Raw genomic sequence first — 23,828 nt, forward strand, 5'->3', positions numbered from 1 at the left:
TATCTGTCATAATCCATTATGAAGGGGGGGCGGAGGTTGGCGGCAGAAGAGGAGGAGGAGGAGGGAACTACCTTCGGCGGCTTCGCGGTTCAGTATCCACGGACACAGGCCGTGCATTAAGCACAGAGCCAAGGGGGCCCGTGATGGAGGCACGGCAGACCATGTGGGCTCTGCCCCTTGTTTCTCCTTCAACAGCCTTAATTCCCCCTCTACAGCCACCAGTTTGCTATCACCAAGGCAGAGCATGAGAGGGAGGGCAGGAAGGGTTGCATCAGTGCTTAGCTCTTGTGGCCCCTTCTTACATGCCCAGGGTAATGCCGATCGCCACTTTGGGGTCAGGAAGCAATTTTCTCCGGGCCAGTTTGGCCAAGGATTCTGGAGGGTTTTTGCCATCTTCTGGGCATGGAGCAGGAGTCACTGGGGGTCTGTGGAGGGGGGGAGGTAGATGGGAATTTCCTGCATTGTGCAGGGGGTTGGACTAGATGACCCTAGAGGTCCCTTCCAACTCTATTATCTTTCTGCCCCTGCCTCAACAAACAGCCCCTTCAGTGCCCCCGCCCCCACCCCAGCCACATTCCCCAGCCCTCATCCTTGTTGGCACAGGCCTGCAGCCTCACGTGCGCGCGCAATCCACGGGGCGGTTACCGGTGGGGTTTGCAGGGGCGAGGCAGATGTATCTCTCCAGGCCGGGGGTGCCTTCCCCGTTCTGCAGCAGCTGGAGGCGCCACTGGCCATGGGCATCACGGTGCTGGGGGGAGCGGAGGTGCTGGATCATCACCAGGCGGTTGGAAGCATCGGTGCTGCAGAGGAGGCAGCGGAACTGGGCAGGTTCAGGGCCCAGCGGTGATGCCGATGTGTTCTCCAGCTCCAGGAGGAACTGGCGGGAGAGACAAAACAATGGTGGAGGGCAAGAGACCGGTGGTGCCACCTGGAAATCAAGCCCTACTTCTCGCCCCCACCCCCTCTTTTCCTTGGCAGAGTCTCAGTTAGGTCCCTTGTCAAGTTAGGTCACTTGGCAGCATCTGAGGAAGAGGAAGGGCCTTTCCTTTCAGGGGAGATGCCAGCCCTTGGCCCTGGGGCCTTCTGTTTACAAGGGAGGCGCTCTGATCACTGATCCAGTAGGTTGGCCTTCCTTCCTTGGGGGTTTCTCACAAGACCCACTGCTGTTTTGAAGCCCTTCTTCCCCCTTGATTGTTGCCCCTCCCCACCCTGGGGAGCGGTTCCCCCCCACCTGCAACCAGCTTAGTACCTTGTAACCTTGCAACGCCTCCTGGTGGCTGCCTCCTGCAACGTGCAGGCGCATCTTCTCCTTGCTGTTGGTCTCATATTCACAGAGGTTGCAGTGAAGGTGAAGGGGCGGGCCCAGAGGAAGGTCCGCCCCCAGGTGGGCTCCACTGTTACCTCCTTCGCGCAGGTGGGCCACCAGCTGGTACTTCAGGGCGTGCTTGTCAGTCTTGAGGTGCAGTTGGAAGTTGGCCTTCAGCTGGGTGCCGTAAGCACACAGCCGGCACCGGTGCAGGTCGCCCGACACCTCTTTCCATTCTCCCTCGGGCAGCGAGCGTGGTGCCGACGCGTGCCTCAGGAGCGCCTCAAGGCTGTCGGTGCCGAACACCTGGCAGACCAGGCAGCCAAACAACCTCTGCGAAGAGCCCGGGTCCGATCCGGAGTGGGGCGGCAGCGGGGAAGGCGGGGCAGGCTCTGGAGAGAGTGACGCGGGGGCTGCGCAAAGCAAGGGAGACAAAAATGAATGGACGGCTATAAACGATTCCTCCTGGATGAATGAGAGGTATAAAATATAAATGGGGGGTTGAGAGAGAGCAGCAAGAGGATGGAACAAAGGAGAACTGGAGGGGATGAATGGAAGGAAGGAGGCTGGAGGAAAGGGGATCATGTCAGCTGACTATTGGAGGGGGGTGAGACAGAAAGTAAAACCAGGACTGAAAACTATTATAATGAGTGAATGAATGTCGAAGAAGATATGCAGCCAGCAAAGGGAAAGCAGAGGAGCGCAGGAAGGAAGCAGGTGACGAAATGTCAATAAAACATGGGTGATGGCCTGAGAACAGATGTTTGCTGCTTAATACCAGTGGAAAAGTTGAGTGACCGGAGGCGCGGTCAACCTCTCAGTCCTGCATGGCCTGGTCTGATGGCGGCCAGGGAGCGGACAATGGCCTCAAAAGAGCAGGGGAACGGCGGTTTTCCTTACCTGAACCCAGGGAGGCCATCTTCCGGCCAGGGGTGCTGACGTGTGGGAAGCCTCCGTTGAGTAAGAGTTGCGTTTGCTCCATAGGCTTGTCCCCCCGCAGAGCTGGGCTGGCCCCAGAATGAGTGTGGTGGGCATGGGGGAGATGGGAGTGGCCGAGGGCCTGTGCCCCATAGAACTGGAAGAGCTCTGGCTGCGGCTTGCCTCCTGGCGAGGTTGGCGGTTGCCCCAGGAGTCCCGGCAGGGCCAAGGGCAGCCCTTGATGGAGCAAAAGCATGTTTTGCATGTGCTTCTCGGACGTCATGTGGATGCGAAGGTTGCGTGAGATGTTGGTCTCGTAGCTGCAAACCTTGCACTGCCAGGAGGACTTGCCTTTAGGTTCCTTCTCCTCGGGAGAGGACGGGGTGGGGGCTGTGGCAGGTACCACCGAAGAGGTCCCGTTGCCGCCCGTGGCCTGGTAGCCTTGCAGGTTGGCTAAGTGCTTGTCGGACTGCATGTGGATGCTCAGGTTGCCCTTCGTTGTCGTCGAGTAGTTGCAGGCCTCGCAACGGTAGGGTTTGTAGCCACAGTTGTAGCTTTCGCCCCTGGCCAGGCGAGGGTGAGGCCCACCGGTGCTGCAGTAAGCGCAGTGGCTGTTGTTTTCGGGGTGTTTCTCCTTCATGTGGACGTCCAGCGTTTGCTGGTACTTGTAATGCCAGTTGCACTTGGGACACTTCAGAGTTTTGCAGGAGTTGCGTGAATGCAGCAAGGACATGTGGCCAGATAAACTCAAGCCAGAGTAAGCCATGGCTGTAAAATCTTCCCCAAAGCCAAGCGGGGCCGACCCATTGTGGCTGCTGTTCACCTCGAACCCAACGCTGGCGATGTCGTTGGCCGTCCCCATGTTACCAACACTGTGAGCCAACTCAGCAGCGCTGGCATCATGGGCTGACCCGGAGTTGTTGGTGTCTGCGGTGTGGGTTAGGTCATCGCAGGTTCCTTTGAAGCCTAACCCGGAATCATTGGGTTTGCCAGCTAATTCGGCTTGAGCAACGTCATGAACCAGTCCTACACTGACCGCTTCATTGGTCAAGCCAGCAACCTTGTTGACCAACTCCGCGTTGATGTCTTTCTTGGCCAACCCAACGTCGTTGTCAACCTTTGTCGGTGGTGTCTCCAAGACGGGGGCGTTAGCACCCATGAGTGGGCTTTGGACATGTGAGCTTTGGTCTGGGGGAAGCCTTCCCTCCTCTTTCTTTTCTTCACCCTCCTCTTTCTCCTCCTCCTCCTTTTCGTCCTCTGGTCTGTTCTCCAGGCCCCCCTTTGCCCAGTGCGCATCGCCGACCCTTGAATCTTTGGCATCAGGTGGCTCGCGTTGTCCCTCTGAGCTTCCTTTCTTCTCTTCCTCCTCCTCCTTCTCTTCGGATACATTCACCCATCTGCTACACATTCTGGCACTGAGGTCTGCCTTGGTGATGGGGCTATTTGGTTCTAGGAAGCCAAGTGTGGTGCCCTGGAACACGGCAGAAGCCCCTCTGGATAGGGCCTGGCATTGGTTGGTGCTCAGTTGCACCCGGTGGGCCACATGAGCGTGGGCTGCCAAGGAACGGCCCCGGTGGAAAGAAAGGCGGCATATTAGGCACAGCCAGATGGGTGGCCTCGCTCGCTCCTCTTCTTGGCCAAGGTTGGCTTCCCCTTTGGGGTTTTCCTCATCCTCCGCATGGGTGGTGGGGGCATCTTTGGGTTTGGTGGGAACGTTTTTGGCAGGTGTGGTTCGAGCGGGGGCCCCAGCCAGTCGGTAACTGTAGAAGGCGCCATGAGGGGTCCACTCGCCTGGCGCTGAGGTATTCTGGGACATTTGGTCAGTAGACGTAAAGCCTTGGTTAGGGCCTCCGCCGCGCTGGACGTGGAGGATAGACACCGGGGGAGCTGTGGTGCAAGGGGAGCCCTTTGGTAAGAGAATGTGGCCACCACTGAGCAGATAGGCCGAGCCTTTGGCAGAGAAGAAGAGCCGGGCCTCGATTCCACCCTCCTCTCCATCGTCGTCTCCGTCATCTGCTGCTGCTTCTTCCTTACTCCCATCTTCTCGAGGGCATGTCGGCTGAGGGAAAGGGGACGGGTTTGGTATCGCTAGGCCAAGGTCAGCTTGCCGTTGTGGTGAGGTTAAGATGGCTGCCGGGCGTTTCGTGGGGCTGGGCACTGCCTGGGAACTGGAGCTGGGCCAAAGGACTTCATCAGGAGAGGTGGCAGAGGAGGAAGGGTCCGAGAGGGGGGGTTCTTTGGTGGCTGGAGAGGCAGGAGAGTCCTGAGTGGGCCAAACTGTAGCCCTGTCATCCTGCCCATCGGCCGGGAGGACAGCAGCGGTGGAACAGGAGGAGGAGGCAGAGTTAGAGGGGGCGTCCATGGCGGTGCAGGCGTGAGGGGGGCGGAGGGGTCATCTCAGCACGGGAGCCGAGACCCTGTGAGGAAGCAAGAAAAAAGACAACGGTGTGTAAATCATTCCCTCCCACCTTTAACCTAAAAGAAAAAGCAGAGAAATGATCCTCCTAAATAACCTCTCGCAGGCACCCTGGATGTTGTATCCAGATTGTCAAGAGGACGGGTGGCATCTAAAACACCACCTCTGTTCCTCCCAGAGATAATTCTGGAGGAGACTCACACTGCTGTCTTTGCCACCCAATGCAACATCAAACTTGCATGTGAGAACCAGCCAGGTACACAGTTTTTGTACTGTGCTGGACTTGTGTGTGTGTGTGTGTGTGGTGGGGGGAACCGCAGCCAGATGCAAGCTATCGAGGGATGTTCCTTCCCATGTGAATCCGCTCCAGCTCTGGGGACAGGAGAACAAGAACCCCAGGCATCAGATATGCCTTGGGGGGTGGGGGGGGGGAACAAGATGCCGCCCTCTTGGTGACGCCAGCTCCCAAACCTTGCAAAACGTGTGTTTTTCGGATCTGGGCTCAGAAGAGATTTGCAATGCAAATTAATAGCTTAACCTGCTGCTAGCTGATAAACGACAGGATGGGCGGAGGGGGGGGGATCCCTCTGCCGTGAAATTCATATAGCACCTTGTCACACCTCCATCCCAGCATTCTCTGCTCATATCCCACATGCTCTTCCTCCTTCCACTCCATTCAGGTTCATGTCCCTCTTCAACCTTCCACTGCCACAGAAGTGTTCCTGAGCATGTGCTAAGAGCCTTCCCTCACCACTAAGCAGCCACAGCTAGTTCAATGCAGGTGTGTCTCTCTGATTAACCACAGTGTCCGTACTCTGTGACACCTTGACACAGGCAGGGCCCATGCATCCATTTCAACAGCCACCATTAATTCACACCTTGCAACATACTAATATAAGGGTTGCCAAGCTGGCTTGGACCAGAAATCTGTGCAGCTCCATGTTCTTTTTTCCCATAGTGGCAAGAGGCACGGAGAGGGCCATGTCCCTGAAAACGGAGATTCCCCATCTGGCGGTTATGACCAGTAGCCAACAACAGCTTGGTCTAACATGGAGTCATCATCCATATCAGAAAAAGAAATGACAGCACATCCTCTGGCAGTGAGTTCCACTGATTAACATGTACACAGATCAATGTGTATTCCATTTCCTGACTAGCAATTTCAGTCTCATTCTGGGAATTCACTTTATCTACCTGTCTACCAAACTTCAGTCTCCAGCAACACAGTCCACATCTTCATCAGCCTACCAAGAACAACAACGTAAGGATGGAGGCGCGCGAGTAGACTTTCCTGCACTGCAGGGCCAGTCTAGGATGGGCCTAGATCCTTGAGAACGATCCAGCAAGTGCCAGGATTATGGGCCAACGCAAGTTCAAAGGGATCTCCTCCGGTAAGAAACCTTGCAATTCCACCTGCGATTTCTACTCCTTTGCTTTTTTGGACTGCCGCCCACGCAGGTCACGCGCAAGGTTGTCTTTCTGCCAAGCTCCCCGAGCACAACTAAATTATGTACTTAAACCAGATCGTAACAGGTGTGAACTGTCACGGCCTCCCTGCCTCTCCCAAGAATCCTGGGAGGCGAAGAAGTTGAGAATCTGGGGGCCAAATTCCATCACCCGCTCATCGAACTACAGTTCCCAGAGTTCCTTGCTTGGGAGCCATGACAATTAAACAGAACTGAAACTGGTTTAGTTGGAAGACCCCCAAGGGACTGGTGGTGGTGGTGGGGGTCATATGTGGCATTCATATTGGTGTAATTTTACCAGTTCCTCCCCACTCAGTGCCCCCTCCCAAACCTATCCATCTCTCCTGGAGTTGCCAGAGACCCCAACCTCCCCCTCCCCCTTAAGGTTATTATCTTTGTGTCCCTGGAGTAAAGACACCCTGTTAACATTTAGTATTTTCTGTTAATTCCTGCACTTGATGGAGGAAAGAATAGACAGTAGGGGGGGGCGAGAGGAGAAAGTGCTCTGGCCCCTCCTGCCCCCCTTCCCTTCCCCCCTTCAGAGGGTGGTTAGTGGATGCAAATTGTCTCATTAAGGAGAGAAGGAGGCGGGAGACATAATTAGACGGCTGCTGCATATTTATTATCAGGGAGCTTGAGACACAAAGGCGTGGGGGGGGGGAGAAAGTGTAAAAGGAGGAAAGAGAGAATGGATGGACGGATGAACGGAGAGAAGGAGAGAGAGGGAGGAGGAGGCACAGAAAGTGTAAAAGGAGGGAGGAAGAGAAAAAGAATGGATGGATGGATGGAGAGAAGGGAGGAGGAGGAGAAAGCATGAAAAATGAGCTCTGAACTAAAGCGAGCAGGCAATGAAAAAGGACCGAGGGAGAGGAGAAGATAATGCAGGAGGAAATGGAGCAGACACAATTGAAGGGAGGGAAGAGATAAGGAGCCCTTCCTGGGAGGCAAACCCCACTGACTTCAATGGGGCTTACTTCCAGGTGAGCCTGCCCAAGATAGAGGCAGGAACGGGGGGGGGGGGTCCGGTGGATGGAGTGGAAGGGATTCAAAGGACAAAGCCTGGTGGGCGAGGGAGGGAAAAGGCAGCTGCGATGTAGGAGATGGGCGACTGGGCGAGCCAGGCCCAGATCCTGGCCAAGGAAGCCCAATTCAGGCTGTTGCCATCCTCCAGGTGGGGCCTGAAGGTCTCCTGGAATTCCAGCTGATTTCCAGATTGCAGAGACCAGTTCCCCTGGGGGGAATTTAGGGCGTTTATACCCTGCCGAGGCCCTCCCCCCTCCCCAAAGCCCACCCTCTCCAGGCTCCACCCTAAATCTCCAGGAATTTCCCAGGCCAAGAGTTGGCAACCTTAGGTCGGAGGGAGAGAAAGCTCCAGAGAGGCAGGCAGAGAGAGAAAGGGAGGCTGAGGATGGGCTCGGCTGGGGGGAGGGAAGTGGAGGGAGGGGCTCCGTGCAGGGCGATTAACGGGGAGATTAATGGCGAGGGGTGACAGGGGAGGCAGCGCGAGTCAATAAAACGAGCAGCCCGGTGACAGGCAGCGCTTTAAATTACCCTGCGCAGCGGGGGAGGCAGCCGCGGAGCGGAGGCACTGGCTGAGCTCCTCCCCAGCCCTGGGCTGATGATGATGATGATGGTGATGATGCCCTGGTTTGGATTTCCAGCCCCCCCCCCCCACATATCCCATCCTCTCTGCTCTCAAGTCAGGCCCAGGCCAGTACCCCCCCCCCCCCAGCATCAAATATTTGCTAAACTGGTCACTCAAATGAGACCTGTGCTGGGGGGTGGGGGGTCTGGAGATTGCTTTTGCCAACAGGGGTGGCTTTTGTAGATGAGATCCAAGGAAGAAGGCCTGATCACTGCAGATTGTATTTGGGGGGGCAGAGGGGGGAGAACCAGGGCTGGCAGGATGAGGCTGTGCAAAGAGACACCCTAATGGCTCCGCCACTTTCACCTCCCCTCCTCCCCGCCTTGCTTTTGTTTAATCCCGCAATGCATTTAGGATTTCATTTGTATGTGATTTGCATACAATATTGAGCCAGAGGCACTCTGGTCTTCACACCCTCCAATCTGCTGCCTTTGAGGGTGGGGGGAGAGAGAAAGAAAGCTGGAAGAAGAGATGGGGGGGCCTCCTACACACACCCCAATTGTGTATGCAAATCTACTTTTCCCCATCCGTGAACCAGAGGTCGGTGCATGGGTGTGAAAGTTAGTTTGGGAGTCAGAAGACAAGCCTTCCCTAGTCTCAGCTATACCAGCACCCCAAAACCAACCTCTGCAAAACATGCTAGAACAAGAACCCGTTTGGGGGGGGGGGGGAGACAAGCTTTCGGAGGAAGAGAAGAAACCAAAATTCACATTTGGAAGGACCTCCAAATGTGAATTTTGCTTGTGAGAAAATTCCAATTTATGATCTCCTAATTGGATTTTATTTTATTTTTTCCCCAGGCATCTTACAAATTATGGATACAACCGGATTTAGGAGGTATTGAATTTCACAGGCTGAGATTTCCACTTGATTACCTTAACAATTCATCAATAAGACATAAGCTTTGGGGGGGGGTGTTAAAAGGCATTCTTCCCGTCCCCCCTTCCTTAAAATCTTAGCTTCAGTACTGACATTTGAAAGTTGCCAGGAGAAAGGTGGATTTGAATTGTCGGGTTTTGCTGAGTTTTGGACCTGCATGAAATTTCATTGCAGTGTATACGCTGCTGCGCTCGGAAGCTCCGTCCTCCCCAAGGGCATCTCTGTCTTAAACACCCAATTGCACGACACCAGAAGGAAAGAGAGCAGCTCAGGGTACAATGTCTGCATCCATTGTGAAAGCCAAGAAGATGTGGTTGGGGGGGGGCATACACAATGGGCGCCATTTAGCATGCACACGCGCGCACACACAGCTATTGGGAATTTTTGAAAGAAGCCCTTTCACTGAGGAGTACTTTAAGAAACAGACTCTTTGCTTGGAAGCTCCTTGGGGCAGGAACCTGGGAAAAGAACTAGTTTCAACGCCGACAATGTATTTATGGAGTGCCGTTTACTTTCGGTCCCTTACGGTCTTAAAATTTGACACAAGGGAGGAAGTAGCAAAGGGGAGGAGGAATTTGCTTTCATTTCAGGCGCACACGTTCAAGCTTAGCTAAACCTTTAAATGGGTTCCTTTTGACGGGCCAGGATATGCCAGCATCACCCAGGGTGTTTGGGCATGACCTCCCGAAAACCACACAATACTCAACTGCTTTCTGCTGTTTTAAAACTGTCTTATCTGGAAGAGTTTCAGCTGATGTGCTCGTGTGGACAGCAGATCCACTAATACTAGGACGATCTGGGTGCTAAGCTTCACTCAGTTATGAAAATCAACGCCAGTCGGCCTAACCTACCTCGCAGGGTTGTTGTGGGAACAAGGGTGCAGCAGCTGAACCCTGCGTGCCACGCTGAGCAGCATAAACATGCAATAGTCATTGTGGAGACTCAAAGATCCCCACCTGTGTATGGCCCTTGTAGGCAGTCAGTTCAACCACACAAGCAGACTAGGCGGCCACCTAGGGTGGCAGAAATTCAGGGGCAGTTGCCACACAAGGAGCAGTGGGTTTTCTGCCACTTCCAGAATGGCTACCTTCCTGTAAGGACATGGCCCAGAATCCCTTGCAGAGGACTCCAGGGCGCACACTCAGTTTTTTGCAGGGATATTAGCTCCTGCTGTCGCCCCAGGCCGAAAGGAACCTGGAGCCAGACCAGAGTGTAGGAGATGCTTGGCTCGGGCAACTTTGGGCGTGTTTGCCATGTTTCCTCCTCCGTCCTGAGGCCAGCTGCAGGGGGATTGGCCCCAGTCAAAGGAAGGACAGGCTGTGTCTAGTCTATGCTGTAAAACAGAAAATCGAAATTTTGCACTCAGAATAGATTTCTGTGGTCTGCGTAACTGGGGTGGGGGCATACAGAGTTACACTGGACATCTCAAAGTCCACCCACCCACCAGTCCTGTGGCGACATTCCTACCTAGCTTCTAGTATTTCAGCAGGGATAACTCACATATTTTCAAGCCCATGTTTGCTTTTATAAGGACTAGAAACCTGATGAGCAGATGGAGTGCTATTGCTATAAGGTGGTTGGTTGTATTCACTTTGTTCTGCGCGCACAGTTATTCACACAAAAGGGAAAAATGGGAGTATCTTAGGCCTTGACACTCTAAAAACGCTGTATAAATATCCTGTCCTGTAACTATAGGCACACTTTCAAGGCGTACACATAGGTCTGTTCTCATACAAATATCACAAGTAGCCCCAATAAGACCTTGAAGAAACTTCTCTCTCTTAGACCTTCAGTTTTACACACACAAAGACACACATTTGCTTTCGCAAAGATTCAAAGACGTTGCCCTCACCTCTACATCCATGTGTGGATGTTGTCTTTCTAATTTTCTTTATTCCCTCCTGCTAGGCTGTATCTCTCAGGATTGGCCTAACTTATTCACGGACTGAAGGTGTTTTTTTTTTTTTATTAAAGAAAGCTCCAAACTTTTGGGATTCTTCTAGCATCTTTACCTCTCCTCCCTTCTCCTTTTTTTCCCTCTAGGGCTGAACAGCTAAAATGATTAAGATTGTTGTGAAACTCAGAGGCTTGCAACCACTACTTGGGTTGTTTCTAATAAAAACCTGAACTACTGTTGTTATTGTGTTATGTGGAGCATTGTGGATTAATGCTGGAGGGAGGGCCTTCTTCTCTATGTTGTATTATAGTGGACCAGGGACGTGTGTGTGTTTTGTTGCCATCTAGCCATTGTACTGTGTATATTGTCCACAGGAGTCATATAAGCTCTGGCAGCTCTCGTGTATATTTATTTATGAAGTATTTTGTAGGGTCTTGTCACTTCACTGGACTGTATGGGCTTGTATGCTGTATGGTAGGTACATCATGTGTTTCATCCCAGACTCCATCAGGACGAAGCCTTTTGTGTGAGAAACTGTGGCACATTTGCTATTCTTGGGTCTAACCAGAATATTTTTCCCTGGGATTGAATTCTATGTAAGACTTGGCCTCTCAGGTTAGACCAAAGGATGTTTTCAAGAAACCTTCTTACAGACCGAGCAAAAGAAGATGACGCTCTAAGGGGGTTGGCTGTATTGTGGTGTGTGGTTGATGGAGTGTACGGCATAGCCTATCATTGATTTATTGACCCCCGTGTGGGATTGTACAATTTTCGTCAGCCTCAGAACTAATTTTCAAACCAGGGCAAAGTCCTGGAACATGTCATAGTAAGAATTATCCATCTGCCTCATTGTGACAGGATAGCCCCAGCCAACTCACAATTATCACAAGCTTTGGGGCCCAAACAGTCAAAAATAACAGAGAACCTGAGTGAGATGTGGAAGGGCTGGGTTCGAGACTTGGCTCTGCCAAGAGCGCGCAGCCTTCGGAAAGTCACTCATTCTCAGCTCCTGTTCCCCAAATGTTGGTGTATAAGCAACGTGTGTTTTGTTGGTGTATAAGCAAAATTGATGGATCCTAAGACTCTTGGCAAGGAGAAAGTGTGAGGAGCTGCATGCCTGAACCGTAGCACTTGATTTGTGTGTCGTGTGTGTTCTTTTGTGTGTTTCCTCAATTACTTTGGTGCCTGCTTCCATGTTGTGCACTATATTGAAGTTATATGATAGTGGTTGGCATCCCTTAGTTTGGAAGGCGTCTGAAGGATGTTAAGAAGAACCCTGATGGATCAGATCAAATGCTGCCTCTTGCCTCCCTCACTGGCCAACCAGGTGCCTCCAGAAGTCCCCAAACAAGGCCACAATCTTTTGCCGGCAATTGGTGTTCAGAGAACCAGGTTGTTTCAGGTAGCATCCTGGCTAACGGGCACCAATAGGCCATGGACATCTCTAGTCCTGCTGAGTCAGTGGCTGCCACTGTATCTTGTGACAGTGAGTTCCATAAGCTCTGTTGGCTGTCTGGGGGCTCAGCTCTCTGTGATGTATTGCTATACCGCTTATGGCTTTCCAACACTTCTGACCACTGTTTCCTGGCCCTTACACAGACTTGGCCATTGCAAACCGCACCGGAAAGAAGTCACTCCAAGACCAGGAACAGAGGCAAAACACTCTATGCGTTATGTACAACAGGCAGCCTAAAGGCAAGCGGGATATGCAGAGCGCCAGAGACCCAGGAGGCTTCTTGGATGCTAATATAACTCCTGCAACGCAGCATTCCCCCCACGCCTGGCCTGGCCTGTCGGTCAAACACACTCATCTCTTCCTCTGGCCCGACATGACTAATTCCTGATGTGACTTTCAGAAATCCAGAGTTCTAAAACACGTGGCCCACCGAAAAGGGAACTAGGCAGGGCTCTAGAAACAGAAAGGAAAGTTGAAGTTCATTTCAAAAATTGCCAATGCGGTTAGAGGGTCCTCTCCTTTTTAAATTTCACATCGTTTCAAATTTTATTTCTAAAGCAGCTTCAAAGGGTACTCGTTGATTTTTTAAAGAATGTTCAACATCCACTTGAAACTCCCCCCTCCTCAGCTGCTGTGTCTGGAATCGGCACTTAGGGAGGGGGGAAGAACAAGAATTCAAATTCTGAGTGGCAAATTCAAATTGAGAAATTTTGACTTGAGGTTTTGTTCACTCTGGATTAGCCTGAACTGTAGCTGGAAGCCCACCCCTGCCACCAAGTCATCTGGGCAAGTCGCACACACACACACGTTTTCCCACCTGCATGCAGGGCGTCACAGTGACCCACCACAGAGGACGGTCACAAGGGCAACCCGATCGAGAATCATGAAGCTTACTTGAAACCACTGGATAGGAGACCTGTGCCACCTGGTAGCCTATTCCTTGGGGATTAATGGAGTTAAATCTCAAGACAGACTCATTTCGGAAATCAGCGCTAGACCCCATCAAGTAAAGGCAAGCTAGAATGCTTCCGAGCATGTGCAGAGTGCCTCTGGCATTCACAACCCTGCTCCCCCTACAAGGCTCTAGGATGGGTTCCAGCAGTTGCAAAGCAAGGGCAGGAGCCAGAGGCGCATCCCCAGATCAGACAAGGCAGGCAAGGGGGCTCGATCCCCTCTTCCCTTTGTAATCCTCCGGCCAGAGAGAAGGAAAGCATCCCCCCCCCCTCCAGATCTGGGGCTCCCTGCCTCGCTTTCCCCCGCCGTCCCTTTCCCAATCGCAGCTTCCATTCGAGCAAATTCCGGAATGGAGAGCCGAAGGCAGCCAGAGTGGAGGTGAGCCAGCCAGAGCCGGGCGGGGAGGGAGGGAGGGAGGCAGGCAGCGGAAGAAAGATTGTAAAATCAATTAAATGAGTTGCTAACGGAGCGGCGGTGTCGACAGTCTGTCGCCGGGTGCAAAATATGAGCTGCCCAAATACACTCGCGGCGCGCACACCTCCGCCAGCCGCCCTTCCGGGTCCCTCCATCACGCCGCCTGTCAAGAGGGCTGCGCGGGGGGAGCCCCGGGCCAGGGCTCGGCGGGCAGGTGAGGAAGAGCGGGGCGCGGGGGGGGGCAGGATCGGGGCCGGGGGGAGCCCAGAGCCGGCGGCGCAGGCGAGGGGAGGCTTGGCGAGGGCAGGCGGCGGGGATGGGGGCCCGGGCGGGGGCGCAGGTGTGGCGGGGGGGCGCGCCGGGGTGCCTCCCCCCCCCGGAGCCAGGCGAGCCCCTCCGCGCCGGGCGCCCCTCCCGGCGCGCCCCAGGGCCAGCGCCCGGCCACCCTCTGCCTTGCCCGGGCGGGCGCGCTGCCTGCCGCCCGGCCGCCCGCCCCGCCGGCCGGGCTGGGCTCGCTCTCGCGGCCGGCTCGGCGCGCTCGATGGGAAATCGATGGCACTTACACCTCCGCGGGAAGGAAGAGGGGACCAGCAGGCGCCGCCGACGCTCCCGGCCGCCGGGCGGGCTGGTGGGCGGGAGGGCGAGGGGGCGGCCGCAGCCGGAGCCGGAGCCGGAGCCTCCTCCGCCGGCGGCTTCTCTCCTCCGCGGCCGGCTCAGGCAGGCAAAAATCGATGGGGTTCGCCGCGCCGGGGCTTCCCCATTGATTTCCACTCGTCCGCCTTCCCCGCCTGCCTCTTCGCTGGCGCCCCGGACCTGGCGGCGGCTCCAACACAATGGAATAATCAATGCCTCCCCCGCCCGCCTGCCTCCTCCGCCTCCGCCTCCCTCCCTCCCACTGCCAGCCGCCGCGCGCCCCCTCGCGCGCCCCCGCCGCCGCGCCCTCGCGCGCGCGCCCCCGCCGCCGGGAGGAGGAGCCGCCGGGCAGGTGCGCCCGCGCCGGGTGGGAAATGTAGTCCGGAGGCGGCGCGGCGGCGGCTCTCCGGGCGCGCCCTGCGCCGCGCCGCGCCGCGCCACGTGGGCCGGCCGGCCGGGATCGGGGCGCTCGGGCCGGCTGGCGCCTGGAAGCCTTTGGTCCCGGGGAGACCCGAGGCGCCGAGCCCGGATAGAGCCCCTCTGGGTGCCTGGAGGCTCGGGAGCAGGATCGGCGCCTTACAGACGCACCAGGTCGCTTCGTGTCGTTTGTTTGGGGCGTGAAGGGGACGGCTTTGGAGAACCGGAGCGCCCTCCTTCAGAGACAAGGAGGAGTGGACGACCCGGTCAGGCTGTTGCAAAGAAGGGAATCGGGAGGGCAAGTGACAGTGCAAATAAGCAGCTTGCGCAGGGGAGGAAATGCAGAAAATTAGCCTCGATAGTGAGAGAACACCAGGGCTGAAGGCCAGTGGCGCCTTAGAGACCAGCAAACTAGTAAAGAGCCCAGTGGCACCTTTAAGACTAACCAACTTTATGGGAGCATCAGCTTTCGAGAACCACAGCTCTCTTCGTCAGATGCATCTGACGAAGAGAGCTGTGACTCTCGAAAGCTAATGCTACAATAAAGTTGTAGCATAAAGATACGAATTTTCAAGAGTAAAGAGAAAATGCGGAAAGATATGAATATTCAAGAGTAAAGATACAGATTTTCAAGAGTAAAGCTTATACGCTGAATATCTTGTTGGTCTCTTAAGATGCCACTGGACTCATCCTACTGCAGACCGACATGGCTACCCACCTCGCTATAAGAAACAAAACTACCTTCATGGAACCCTTAGAAGGGTGTAACTCCACATAACAATCCTCCTGTTAAGAAACTGTGTTTTAGTCCAGTGGAAACTTGTGGGGGACTACGTCCCCCTAGCTGGGACTCCCCGTCTATTAGTTTAGCAGAAGTAGCAGATAGTCTCTGCATTTTTCCTGGCTGGATTTGAATCTTTCCACATTACAGCAGGATTTGAGCCCAGTCGCACCGTAGAGACCAACAAGATTTTCACTTTCCAGAGTCAAAGTTCCCTTCTTCAGATTCAGGGAGGAGCGGAGATCCTTGAGCCTTTATATCCCATATAGGAGGTGGGTGGGGTGAAAAGGTCCCAGTTGGCTCTAATCCTGCTGTTCTAGTGCAGACTAACACGGCTACCTACCGGAATCTTTCCTCCTTGCATTTTGTTCATTTCGTGGCCCCACGCTGTTTGCTTCCTACATTAAACCACAGCATCGTGAGGGGTTCTTCCATTGCACCTGAAGAAGTGGGGTGTAGTCCGTGACAACTCTAGAGATTTTCTTTCTGGGGTCCCCCCCCCCCCCACTATCAGAGTATGTGGATCCATTCTTTCAGATGCACCGTTCCCTACTTTTTTATATGAGGAAATGAAATCCTGCCCTCCAGTCATTGTTGATTTATGGCAACCCCTGGTGGGGTTTTCCTGGCATGAGATGATCAGAGGTGGTTTGCCATTGCCTGCCTCTGCAACCCTGGTCTTTATTGGAGGTCTCCCACCCAATTACTAACGAAGGCCGACCCTGCTTAGCTTCTGAGATCTGGCAAGATCAGGCTCTCCTGGGCTATTTTATATAGGAGGTTTGAAAAACAAAAGATCAGCAAAGCAAAGGACATGAAGGACAAGATGAAACGTAATGATGTGAAATTCAGACCTAATGAAGAGAAATACGCTACATACCCATGATCGTAGTGTAACCCTTAGAACAATCTTACAATGCAGAGTAGAATGATGGTTCCCAGATGGGAACGGGGCTCCGGCTGTGAAAGATCAGGGCATCTAAGACCACTGAGTAAGTTCATTGCACAAGTGAAACTTGAACTTGGAGCCTTCTTAGTTGACGGCTCAGCCTTTCTGCCACACCAGCTGTATGCCGAGACCCCACCTGGGCTGAGCCCTCTTTTTCACTTCCAGGGCTTATTCATGAACATACATACTAAGAGGAGGCCAAAGTGTTCCTGAGCAAGTGCGGAGTGCATTTCCCTCACTGTGGGATAAACAGAGACTCTTCAGGCACCAGGAAGAAAGTTTTCTTGATTCAAGGCTGTTGTTCCCAGGTAGTCTTGAGTCCGCTGAGAAAGTCTGAAAAGGAAATGGAAATGTACAATAAGGAGGCCAACTCCTGCCTCCTTTGAACAGGAGTTGGCTGCCCATTCTATGCTCTGTCTCTAAGCTGAGGCCCCTCCGATCTTGGCACCTGCCTTCTTGACCAGACGTGAGACCTTCAGGTTACCCATTTGATATTAGAACCTATTACTCTCTCCTTGGGCTGCTGGCTGCTCTCCAAGAATCCAGGTAGGGGTTCCCTCAGTCTTTTGAAAAGTGTTGTGGATTTGAACACAGGACGCTACACTTTAGGGGACAGCTCTTCTGCTGTGACTATCAATGAGGCTTATAGGGAATGTTTCCCCTCATTGCCATAGTCCCTGTTTCCAACAAGAGGGGGGGGGAGACAATTTAAATAATTAAATTAAGACGGCTAGGCATTGCAGTCCCCCCCTCTCTCCCCAGTTGCAAAGGGTTCTGGGAGATGTAGTTCTTTCCAAGGACAAGCATGGTGTAGTGGTTAGAGTAGCAGACTAAAATATGGGAGAGCCAGGTTCGAATCCCCGCTCTCACAGGGTTGTTGTGGAGATCAAACGGAGGAGAGGAGACTGGTGTAAGCCACCTTGGATCTCCACCTAGGAATGGTATATATAAAATAAACAAATAAAACTAACACCCAGGACTTCCTAGGTATTTGATTTCTGTGGAATTTCCAGCCGGTGCATTCCTTCTTCCCTGTTCCCAGATGCGTGGAGTCTAGTTGTGGTTTCTTTGGGATGAAGGGAAAGCGCCGGCACAGCCCTGGACACCGTCTTTGGTACAGGGTTGGAAAGAAATTCTGAATTTCAGCCTGCGTAGGCCCCAATCCAAATGGCCATTCAACACAGACACATAACGAGGCAAGATGGATCTGGGACGCCATTAAGGGGCAACATATAATTCTGATCCGGGGCATGAATGCGCCTTTTAACGTTTTTCTTGGCGGAGGGGTGGTATGTTCTGAAAAGGTAGAACAGGCAGGCCAGGTATGAGCCACAGAGCAGTTGTAGATTCCAATTCCAGCGAAGACCTTAAATCTAAAGGGCAGGTTTAACGCTTTGAGGAGGAAGCTAGTCTGGTTTTTGGATAGCAGAAGAACAGGAAATACTTGGGAGGAGGAGGAGGGCAATTCAGCCCCACAGCCTGGGGGACAGAGCCTTGGGTCAGTCGTAGGGTAGGAGGGGATTGCTAATTTTTGCCCTGGCCTTGCTTCTGTCCAGCAGTCTGACACACAGGCATTTGGGTTGCTGCCTCCTTTACATCTGCTCAAGAGCCAGGCCCATTAGATTCAGTGGGGTTTACTTTTGAGGTAATGCATAGAAAGAAAGCACCCCTGCTTTGGCCACTGCATATTTCTGGGCATGCCGCAGAGCCGGGCGGTGAACTCTTGCGGGGTCCCCAAACGGGGGCTGCATTCCATTGAGTGCATCATGACTTCTGCATGACTTCCCTGGGCCAGGATTCATTCATTCATTCTCTCTCATCCTGCCTTCTCCCAGTGGATTTAAGGGGGGACTACCAAATTGCAAAGGCATAAATTGACAAAATTCAAACATAAAACTTTGCTTGTGCAGCGTCTTGGTGGCAAGCTTTCGAGACTCAGGAGCAGGGCCAGAAAAAAATTGGCAGTCCTCCTTTCTCTGTCCTCTTCCAGCTTGATCGTTCCAGAGGGGGAGCCGTGTTAGCCTGTTACAGTGAAAATAAACCACAATTTTATTCCAACATAAATTTTCACTCTGCTATGAGTGGATCCTGGCCGTGCGACTTGTTTCCCGTAGGAGATATGAAACCAAAAGCAGGACCCAGGAGCTATGAAGTGCAGGAAACACTTCAGGGTGGTGTTCAACAATGATGTCAAGCTAATCAGGAAAAACAGACTGTTAACGAGTTACACTAAGCTAAGAGTTGTGGAGTCCCTGGTTTTACTGAAGAAGTAGACGGTTGTGGATTTTCCGGGCTCTATAGCCGTGGTCTTGGCATTGTAGTTCCTGACATTTCGCCAGCAGCTGTGGCTGGCATCTTCAGAGGCATCTTCAGAGGAGAGACAGAGATCTCTCAGTGTCACAGTGTGGAAAAGATGCTGGCAGGTCATTTATATCTACTCAGGAGGGGGGGGGCTGAGTCATCCTGTAAGAGTTTCCCAGGGTGTGGAATGCTAATGGCGGGAGGCTTCACTGTATCCCGAGGAGGTTCTTTTGCATCTGGATTGGTGCTTGATATGCTAATCTTCTCTGCAGGGCTATTGTCGGGTATAGAGTGTTTTGTTAGCCTGGTGTTTTTCAGGACTGGAAACCATGCTCTATTCATGCTATATTCATTCATAAATCTGTTAGGTCTTTAAGATTCCTACTTAATGCTCCAGGTTGGACGTTCTGATGTATCTCATAGTAACAACACACCGCATTTATAATGCCCTTTTGTGTGTGTGTTCAAAGCAGGTCCCAAAATGATCTTACCAGAGCCCTGCAGGGTAGGCCAGTTCGATTTATCCTCTTATTGAAGAAGGGGTGGAAGACTGCAGAGCATGGCTCGTCCACCTAGTGAATTTTGGGTAGCGGGAAGATGTTGAGGATTGCAAGTCAGGCTGTGTTGAAGCTACTCCCCAGACATGCATGGTACCCCCCCCCCCCCACACACACACAACAGCTCTACTTCTCCCACAACCCATTTAACCACCTCCTCTCCTTGCAGTGAACCAACCAACCCTGGCAGAAGAATGACAGTGGCTGGCGCTGTACCCCTCCAGCATCCTAAGAAAGATTATTATTATTATTATTAATTGTTCATCTCTTTTCTAAAACGAGTCACTTTAAAGCGACTTGCCCAAGAGAGAAATGCCAGGATCCGCACGGCCAACCAGAAGTGATACTGGGTCACGGATCTGCAGGGGGAACTCAAGAGCCCTGGTTTCAGGTGGGTAGCCGTGTGGGTTTGCAGGAGAAGAGCAAGATTCAGGTCAAGTGGCACCTTAAAGACCAACTAGATTTCCTGGGTATGATTTCCTGGCTTTCAAGAGCCGAAGCTCCCTTCTTCAGATACATTTAGAAATGGAAGTATGCAGGGTTTTATCCGGCCAGAAGGTGGGAGTGATGCTTAAATTAAGGGTGTGTGGTGTAATAATGCTGTAATGAGCTTGATAAGAGTTGGGGTGGGATAAGCAGAAAAGCAGCATCTGTAGTGTGAGAAGACTCCAATATCCCTATTAAGCCTGGGAAGGGGGCATTGTTCCAAATTTGCGAATAAATGCAGTATCAGCAATTGTCGTTCTAATTTTCCTTTGAAGTTTCTCTGCTTGAGAAATCTGCTACAGCGAAATCCTAAGCAGAGTTACTCCAGTCTAAGTCCATTGGGCTTAGACTGGAGTAACTCTGCTTAGGATTTCACTGTTAGTTCTGGTTTTTTCCGCCTCCCTTTCTTTTCGCTTTCCCTTCCTTGAGAACTCAGGAGTCCTGGATCCTGGCTGGGAAGGGGTTAAGCCTCATCTCCCCCCCTTCCCCCCTTCTTTTGCCTTGCTCTCCCCTCCCCCTGCTGCTCTTAATTGCAGCTTTCCGGTTGCCCTGGCAACTGTGATCGAGGGAGCGAGACAGTCGCAGGGGGAGAGGAATAAAAAATAGAACGTGGAGAGGAGGGGATCAAAGGCAAAGCCAGGAAAGAAGGATGACAAACTCCAGATGCACCTGCTGGGGGGGGGGAGAGGGAGGAGCATGGGGGACTACAACTCCCAGGTGCCTTTGCAGCCAAATCTCCTCCACCAACGTTATTGGAATGCTCCCCGCCCCCCAAAAAATCAGGAATTAAAAGGGGGGAGAAAGACAAGTGTTTATTTAAAATAAAAATAAATTAAGACGTCTGGGCGCCGCAGTCCCCCCTTTTCTCGCTAGCTCCAGTTGCAAAGGATTCTGGGAGATGTAGTTCTATATTTATAAGCCGGCTATTTCTTTGCAGGAGTCATGGCGGCTGGCGTTGCTTGCAATGCTCCGGCTGCGGTTTGTGGCTCCCACGCAGGCAAAGGTTAGTGCCGAGCAACGCTCCCCCCGCCCCATGCACACAAATTAAACAATGCCTCGCCCTGCACCCAGGAAGCGCTGTGCTGCGGGGAGGGGGTAGAAAGGGCCAGGAGAGGTAATGCCAGGGGTTGCCAACTCCAGGTCGGGAAATTCCTGGGGATTTGGAGGTGGAACCTGGAGGGGTGGAGTTTAGGGGAGGGACCTCAGTGGAGCCCACCCTCCAAAGCAGTAATTTTCTCCAGGGAAATTGATCTCTGCGGAATGGAGATCAGTTGTAATTCCAGGAGATCTCCAGCCACCACCTGGAGGTTGGCAACCTTACTTACCGGACGGGGCTCATTAGAGCAAATGAAACTAGAGATGGGGTGGGCTTAGGGTGTTCTGCGGGCCCACCCAGGCAGGTACATCTCTGCTTCCCATTTGCTCCAGGGTGAGCTTTGCCCTGGGACTGGGTTTAGGTGGCTGCGTAGGGCTAGGGTTGCCAGCCTCCAGGTAGTGGCTGGAGATCTCCTGGAATTACAACTGATCTCCAGGCCACAGAGATCAGTTCACCTGGAGAAAATGGCTACTTTTGGGGGAGGACTGAATGGAATTATGCCACGCCAAGTTCCTTTCCCTCCCCAAACCCCACTTTCTCCAGGTTTCACCCCCCAGATCTCCAGGAATTTCTCAGCATGGAGCTGGCAACCCTACATAGGGCAGACCTGAAAAGTGACACCTCCAAAGAAGTGAGTTTGGCAGAAATGTCTGAGGCGGATAGAGGATGGATGGAGCAGACGGTGTGGCGGTGGAGCCAAAGGAGGTGGCAAAAGGCTGGTCAGACCACCAGATTCTGCGTATGACTAGATGGAGTTGCCTTATCCTGAGCGAGCCCCTCCATCTCCCTGGCCTAGTTTCTTCTGATGGGCAGGGGCATTCCAGGGTCTTGGACCAAAAGGGGCCTGATCCTACCAGGCAGGGCTTTTTTTTTCAGCTGGAAGGTGGTGGAACGGAGTTCCAGCACCTGGTGAAAATGGTCACATGGCTGGTGGCCCCGCCCCCTGATCTCCAGACAGAGGGGAGCTGAGATTGCCCTCTGTCTGGAGATGAGGGGCGGGGCCACCAGCCATGAGGGCAATTTAAACTTTAAAAAACTCCCCCCTTGTTCCAGCTGACCCAAAGTGACATCATGAGTTCCACCACTGAGTTCCACCACCTCTTTTCTCAGAAAAAAAGCTCTACTACCAGGGATTGAACCCGGGACCTCATGGAAACAAGGCGTGTGTACAGAGAGAAGTAGGATGGCAGACTCTGACATAATGTGGAAAGCTAGTGAAAGAACTGTGTCTTTGGATGCAGCCCTTCAAGAGGGCTGCACAGTGGAGCAGTTTTGAAAGCCCGACCCGGGGCTTGCAAAATGTTTCTGAGCATGTACAGACTGCCCCCCTCGTGGCCAGCTGACTGCTAGGTCTTCAGCACCTGGGAGTGGGGAAACGGGAGTCTGTCACAGTTGCAGGCAGCAGCGTCGAGGCTGGCTTGCCTCTGGAATTTCTCTTGGAAAATTAAAAAGGATTAGAAGCAGCACGGAGACCTAGAATCGGGCCAAAGTCCAAGAGCATTTGAGTTTTAGTGCATTTTTCTTCTCCTCTTATCTGCAGCTGCAGCCAGCCCAGCCTCAGGAGCCATCGAGGTGGAACAAAAGTTCCTCTTTGGGCCTGGCACCGAAGAGAAGCTGGTGACCATGGGTGCGACTCTGGTGGGAAGCGTCTCCTTCCGGGACCGGTACTTTGACACGCCAAACTGGCGCCTCACCCTGGCTGACCATTGGCTCCGAGATCGCGAGGGGGCTGGGTGGGAGCTGAAATGTCCCCTGCCTTTAGAGGGTGCTGGCATTTCAGGCCCAGCCACAGAAAGCCAGAGCCCCCGGGGCTTCCCGCAGGCACATGATGGATCTCTCCCAGACCATTCTTTGCAGCTGCTAGAGGGAGCTGACAGCCCAGGTCCCACTACTCAATACCAGGAAGTGACACGCACCCAGGATATCGTGGCCCGTGTCTGTGGTCTGCTGGGCGTGGACTTGGCAGCAGGTTGGCACGACAACGTGGCCAAAGCAGTGGAGGAACTCGGCCTGGAGGAGTTTGCCAGCTATGTGACCTCTCGACGTAAATATCAAGTGGGCGAGCTGAGCATCGACCTGGACGAGGCAGATTTTGGCCACGCCGTGGGGGAGGTGGAAGCCGTGGTTGAGCACCAGGAGGATGTGCCAGAGGCCCTGGAGAGGATACAGAAACTGGGCAGGCAGTTGGGTGAGTGTGGGCTTGGCTGCCTTCCTTTTGCTTCTGGGGCTGCTCATTGAGGCATGGATCACTCGTCAAGATTTTAAAACTGATCCAGAAAAAAATTACTGTGACGTTTTAGAAGTGCAAAAATGTTCAAACGTCGTTTGAGTATCATGACAGGATTTGCGGGTTTGTAAATTCCTCTCCCTTTCTTTCTCTCCCAGCAGGCTTTGATGAGAAAACCCGAATCCATGGAAAGATGTTTGTTTACCTGCAGAAATTCAGGCCCGCCCACTACGAAAGCCTGGTGCGAGCCAGGGGGCTGAAGAAAGTGGTGCGCACGGCAGCTGTGGCAGGGGAGAAGGGCTGAGCACAGCTTCGGGGTGGGGGGCCCTATCCTTGGACAGGAGACCCCCTGGCTCTCCATCACAGACAGTTCTGCTCTAGCATCATCCTCAGAAGAGAAGGATGAGTTTTTATGTGAATAAAATAGAGAAGCCCCAGGTCTGTCCTGCTTGCCCAACCTTTGGTCACAACTACGTGGAGGAGGGCTGAGGAGAGGGGAACCATTGACTGTCTGGGGCGGAGAAGGAAGGCAGAAAGAGCAAGCAGACAAGCATTTCGCAGGTTCTGGAAAACGGATATATAGCATTCAGCTGCCGCCTTCTGCATCCTTTCAGTCCATTCCACCACCACCACCCTGCCCCAACCACTTAATGCATCTGATTGTGTGAGCCCCTCTCTTCAGCTGTCCTGGTTTTTGGCATTCCATGGCAGACCCTTCAGTAAGAAAGTTCAGGAGCTTTGGGTGACATCACAGCAGTTCAGCCAATGGTTGGAGGTTCAGGGGAGAGGAAGTCAGGAGATAGTTTTTGGCCAATTAGAAAGAGTATTGCAGAGAGAAAGAACATCGGGAAATTTATTCACACTTAAAAACTCAAGACCATTCAGTGAGATTGACATGGAATAAATTTAAGGAGAAAAAAACCCCCAAATGAAACGAATGCTACTGTTTTTTCACACAATACATTGTAAATCTGTGGAACTCATGGCCACAATATGCTGTAACAGTGGCCACTTGCCTCAGAGGCCTTGA

General features: G+C 53.0%; 2 protein-coding genes and 1 long non-coding RNA gene across 12 annotated transcripts in view; 2 read left to right on the forward strand and 1 right to left on the reverse strand.

Annotated features, from left to right (window-relative positions):
• LOC129338605 (uncharacterized) overlaps positions 1-10,754 on the forward strand; it is a 23,264-nt gene extending 12,510 nt beyond the window's left edge. The window contains exons 1-5 of one of the 3 annotated variants that reach the window (XR_008597960.1): positions 2,191-2,266; positions 5,599-5,740; positions 5,853-6,031; positions 8,552-8,588; positions 10,674-10,754. This is a non-coding gene — a long non-coding RNA (uncharacterized LOC129338605). Of the gene's footprint in view, positions 1-2,190; positions 2,267-5,598; positions 5,741-5,852; positions 6,032-8,551 lie in introns of those variants that run through there. The other 2 variants (XR_008597959.1, XR_008597958.1) reach the window with 2 other exon arrangements.
• The window catches only part of ZFHX2 (zinc finger homeobox 2), a 27,393-nt gene extending 13,405 nt beyond the window's left edge, over positions 1-13,988 (reverse strand). Inside the window, exons 1-4 of one of the 2 annotated variants that reach the window (XM_054992958.1) lie at positions 13,915-13,988; positions 2,207-4,641; positions 1,250-1,719; positions 646-877 (exon numbers count right to left, since the gene is read on the reverse strand). In XM_054992958.1, the coding sequence (XP_054848933.1) occupies positions 646-877; positions 1,250-1,719; positions 2,207-4,586 (3,082 nt within the window). In that variant the 5' untranslated portion in view covers positions 4,587-4,641; positions 13,915-13,988. Of the gene's footprint in view, positions 1-645; positions 878-1,249; positions 1,720-2,206; positions 4,889-13,914 lie in introns of those variants that run through there. The other variant, XM_054992959.1, reaches the window with a different exon arrangement.
• THTPA (thiamine triphosphatase) lies at positions 13,456-23,669 on the forward strand. 7 transcript variants are annotated; one of them, XM_054992963.1, is made up of 6 exons: positions 14,421-14,575; positions 16,297-16,677; positions 19,159-19,380; positions 20,413-20,478; positions 22,112-22,759; positions 22,957-23,607. In XM_054992963.1, exons 3-6 carry the CDS (start codon positions 19,302-19,304, stop codon positions 23,100-23,102), a joined length of 939 nt encoding a protein of 312 aa, XP_054848938.1. In that variant the 5' UTR covers positions 14,421-14,575; positions 16,297-16,677; positions 19,159-19,301; the 3' UTR covers positions 23,103-23,607. The 7 variants fall into 7 exon arrangements, with proteins under 7 accessions (XP_054848944.1, XP_054848939.1, XP_054848938.1 ...); XM_054992964.1 differs by lacking the exons at positions 14,421-14,575; positions 16,297-16,677 and adding an exon at positions 13,490-13,565; XM_054992965.1 differs by lacking the exon at positions 16,297-16,677.
• The last annotated feature ends 159 nt before the right edge of the window (positions 23,670-23,828 follow it).

The sequence above is a fragment of the Eublepharis macularius genome, chromosome 12 (genome assembly GCF_028583425.1).
Source record: "Eublepharis macularius isolate TG4126 chromosome 12, MPM_Emac_v1.0, whole genome shotgun sequence".
Classification (NCBI taxonomy): Eukaryota; Metazoa; Chordata; class Lepidosauria; order Squamata; family Eublepharidae; genus Eublepharis; species Eublepharis macularius.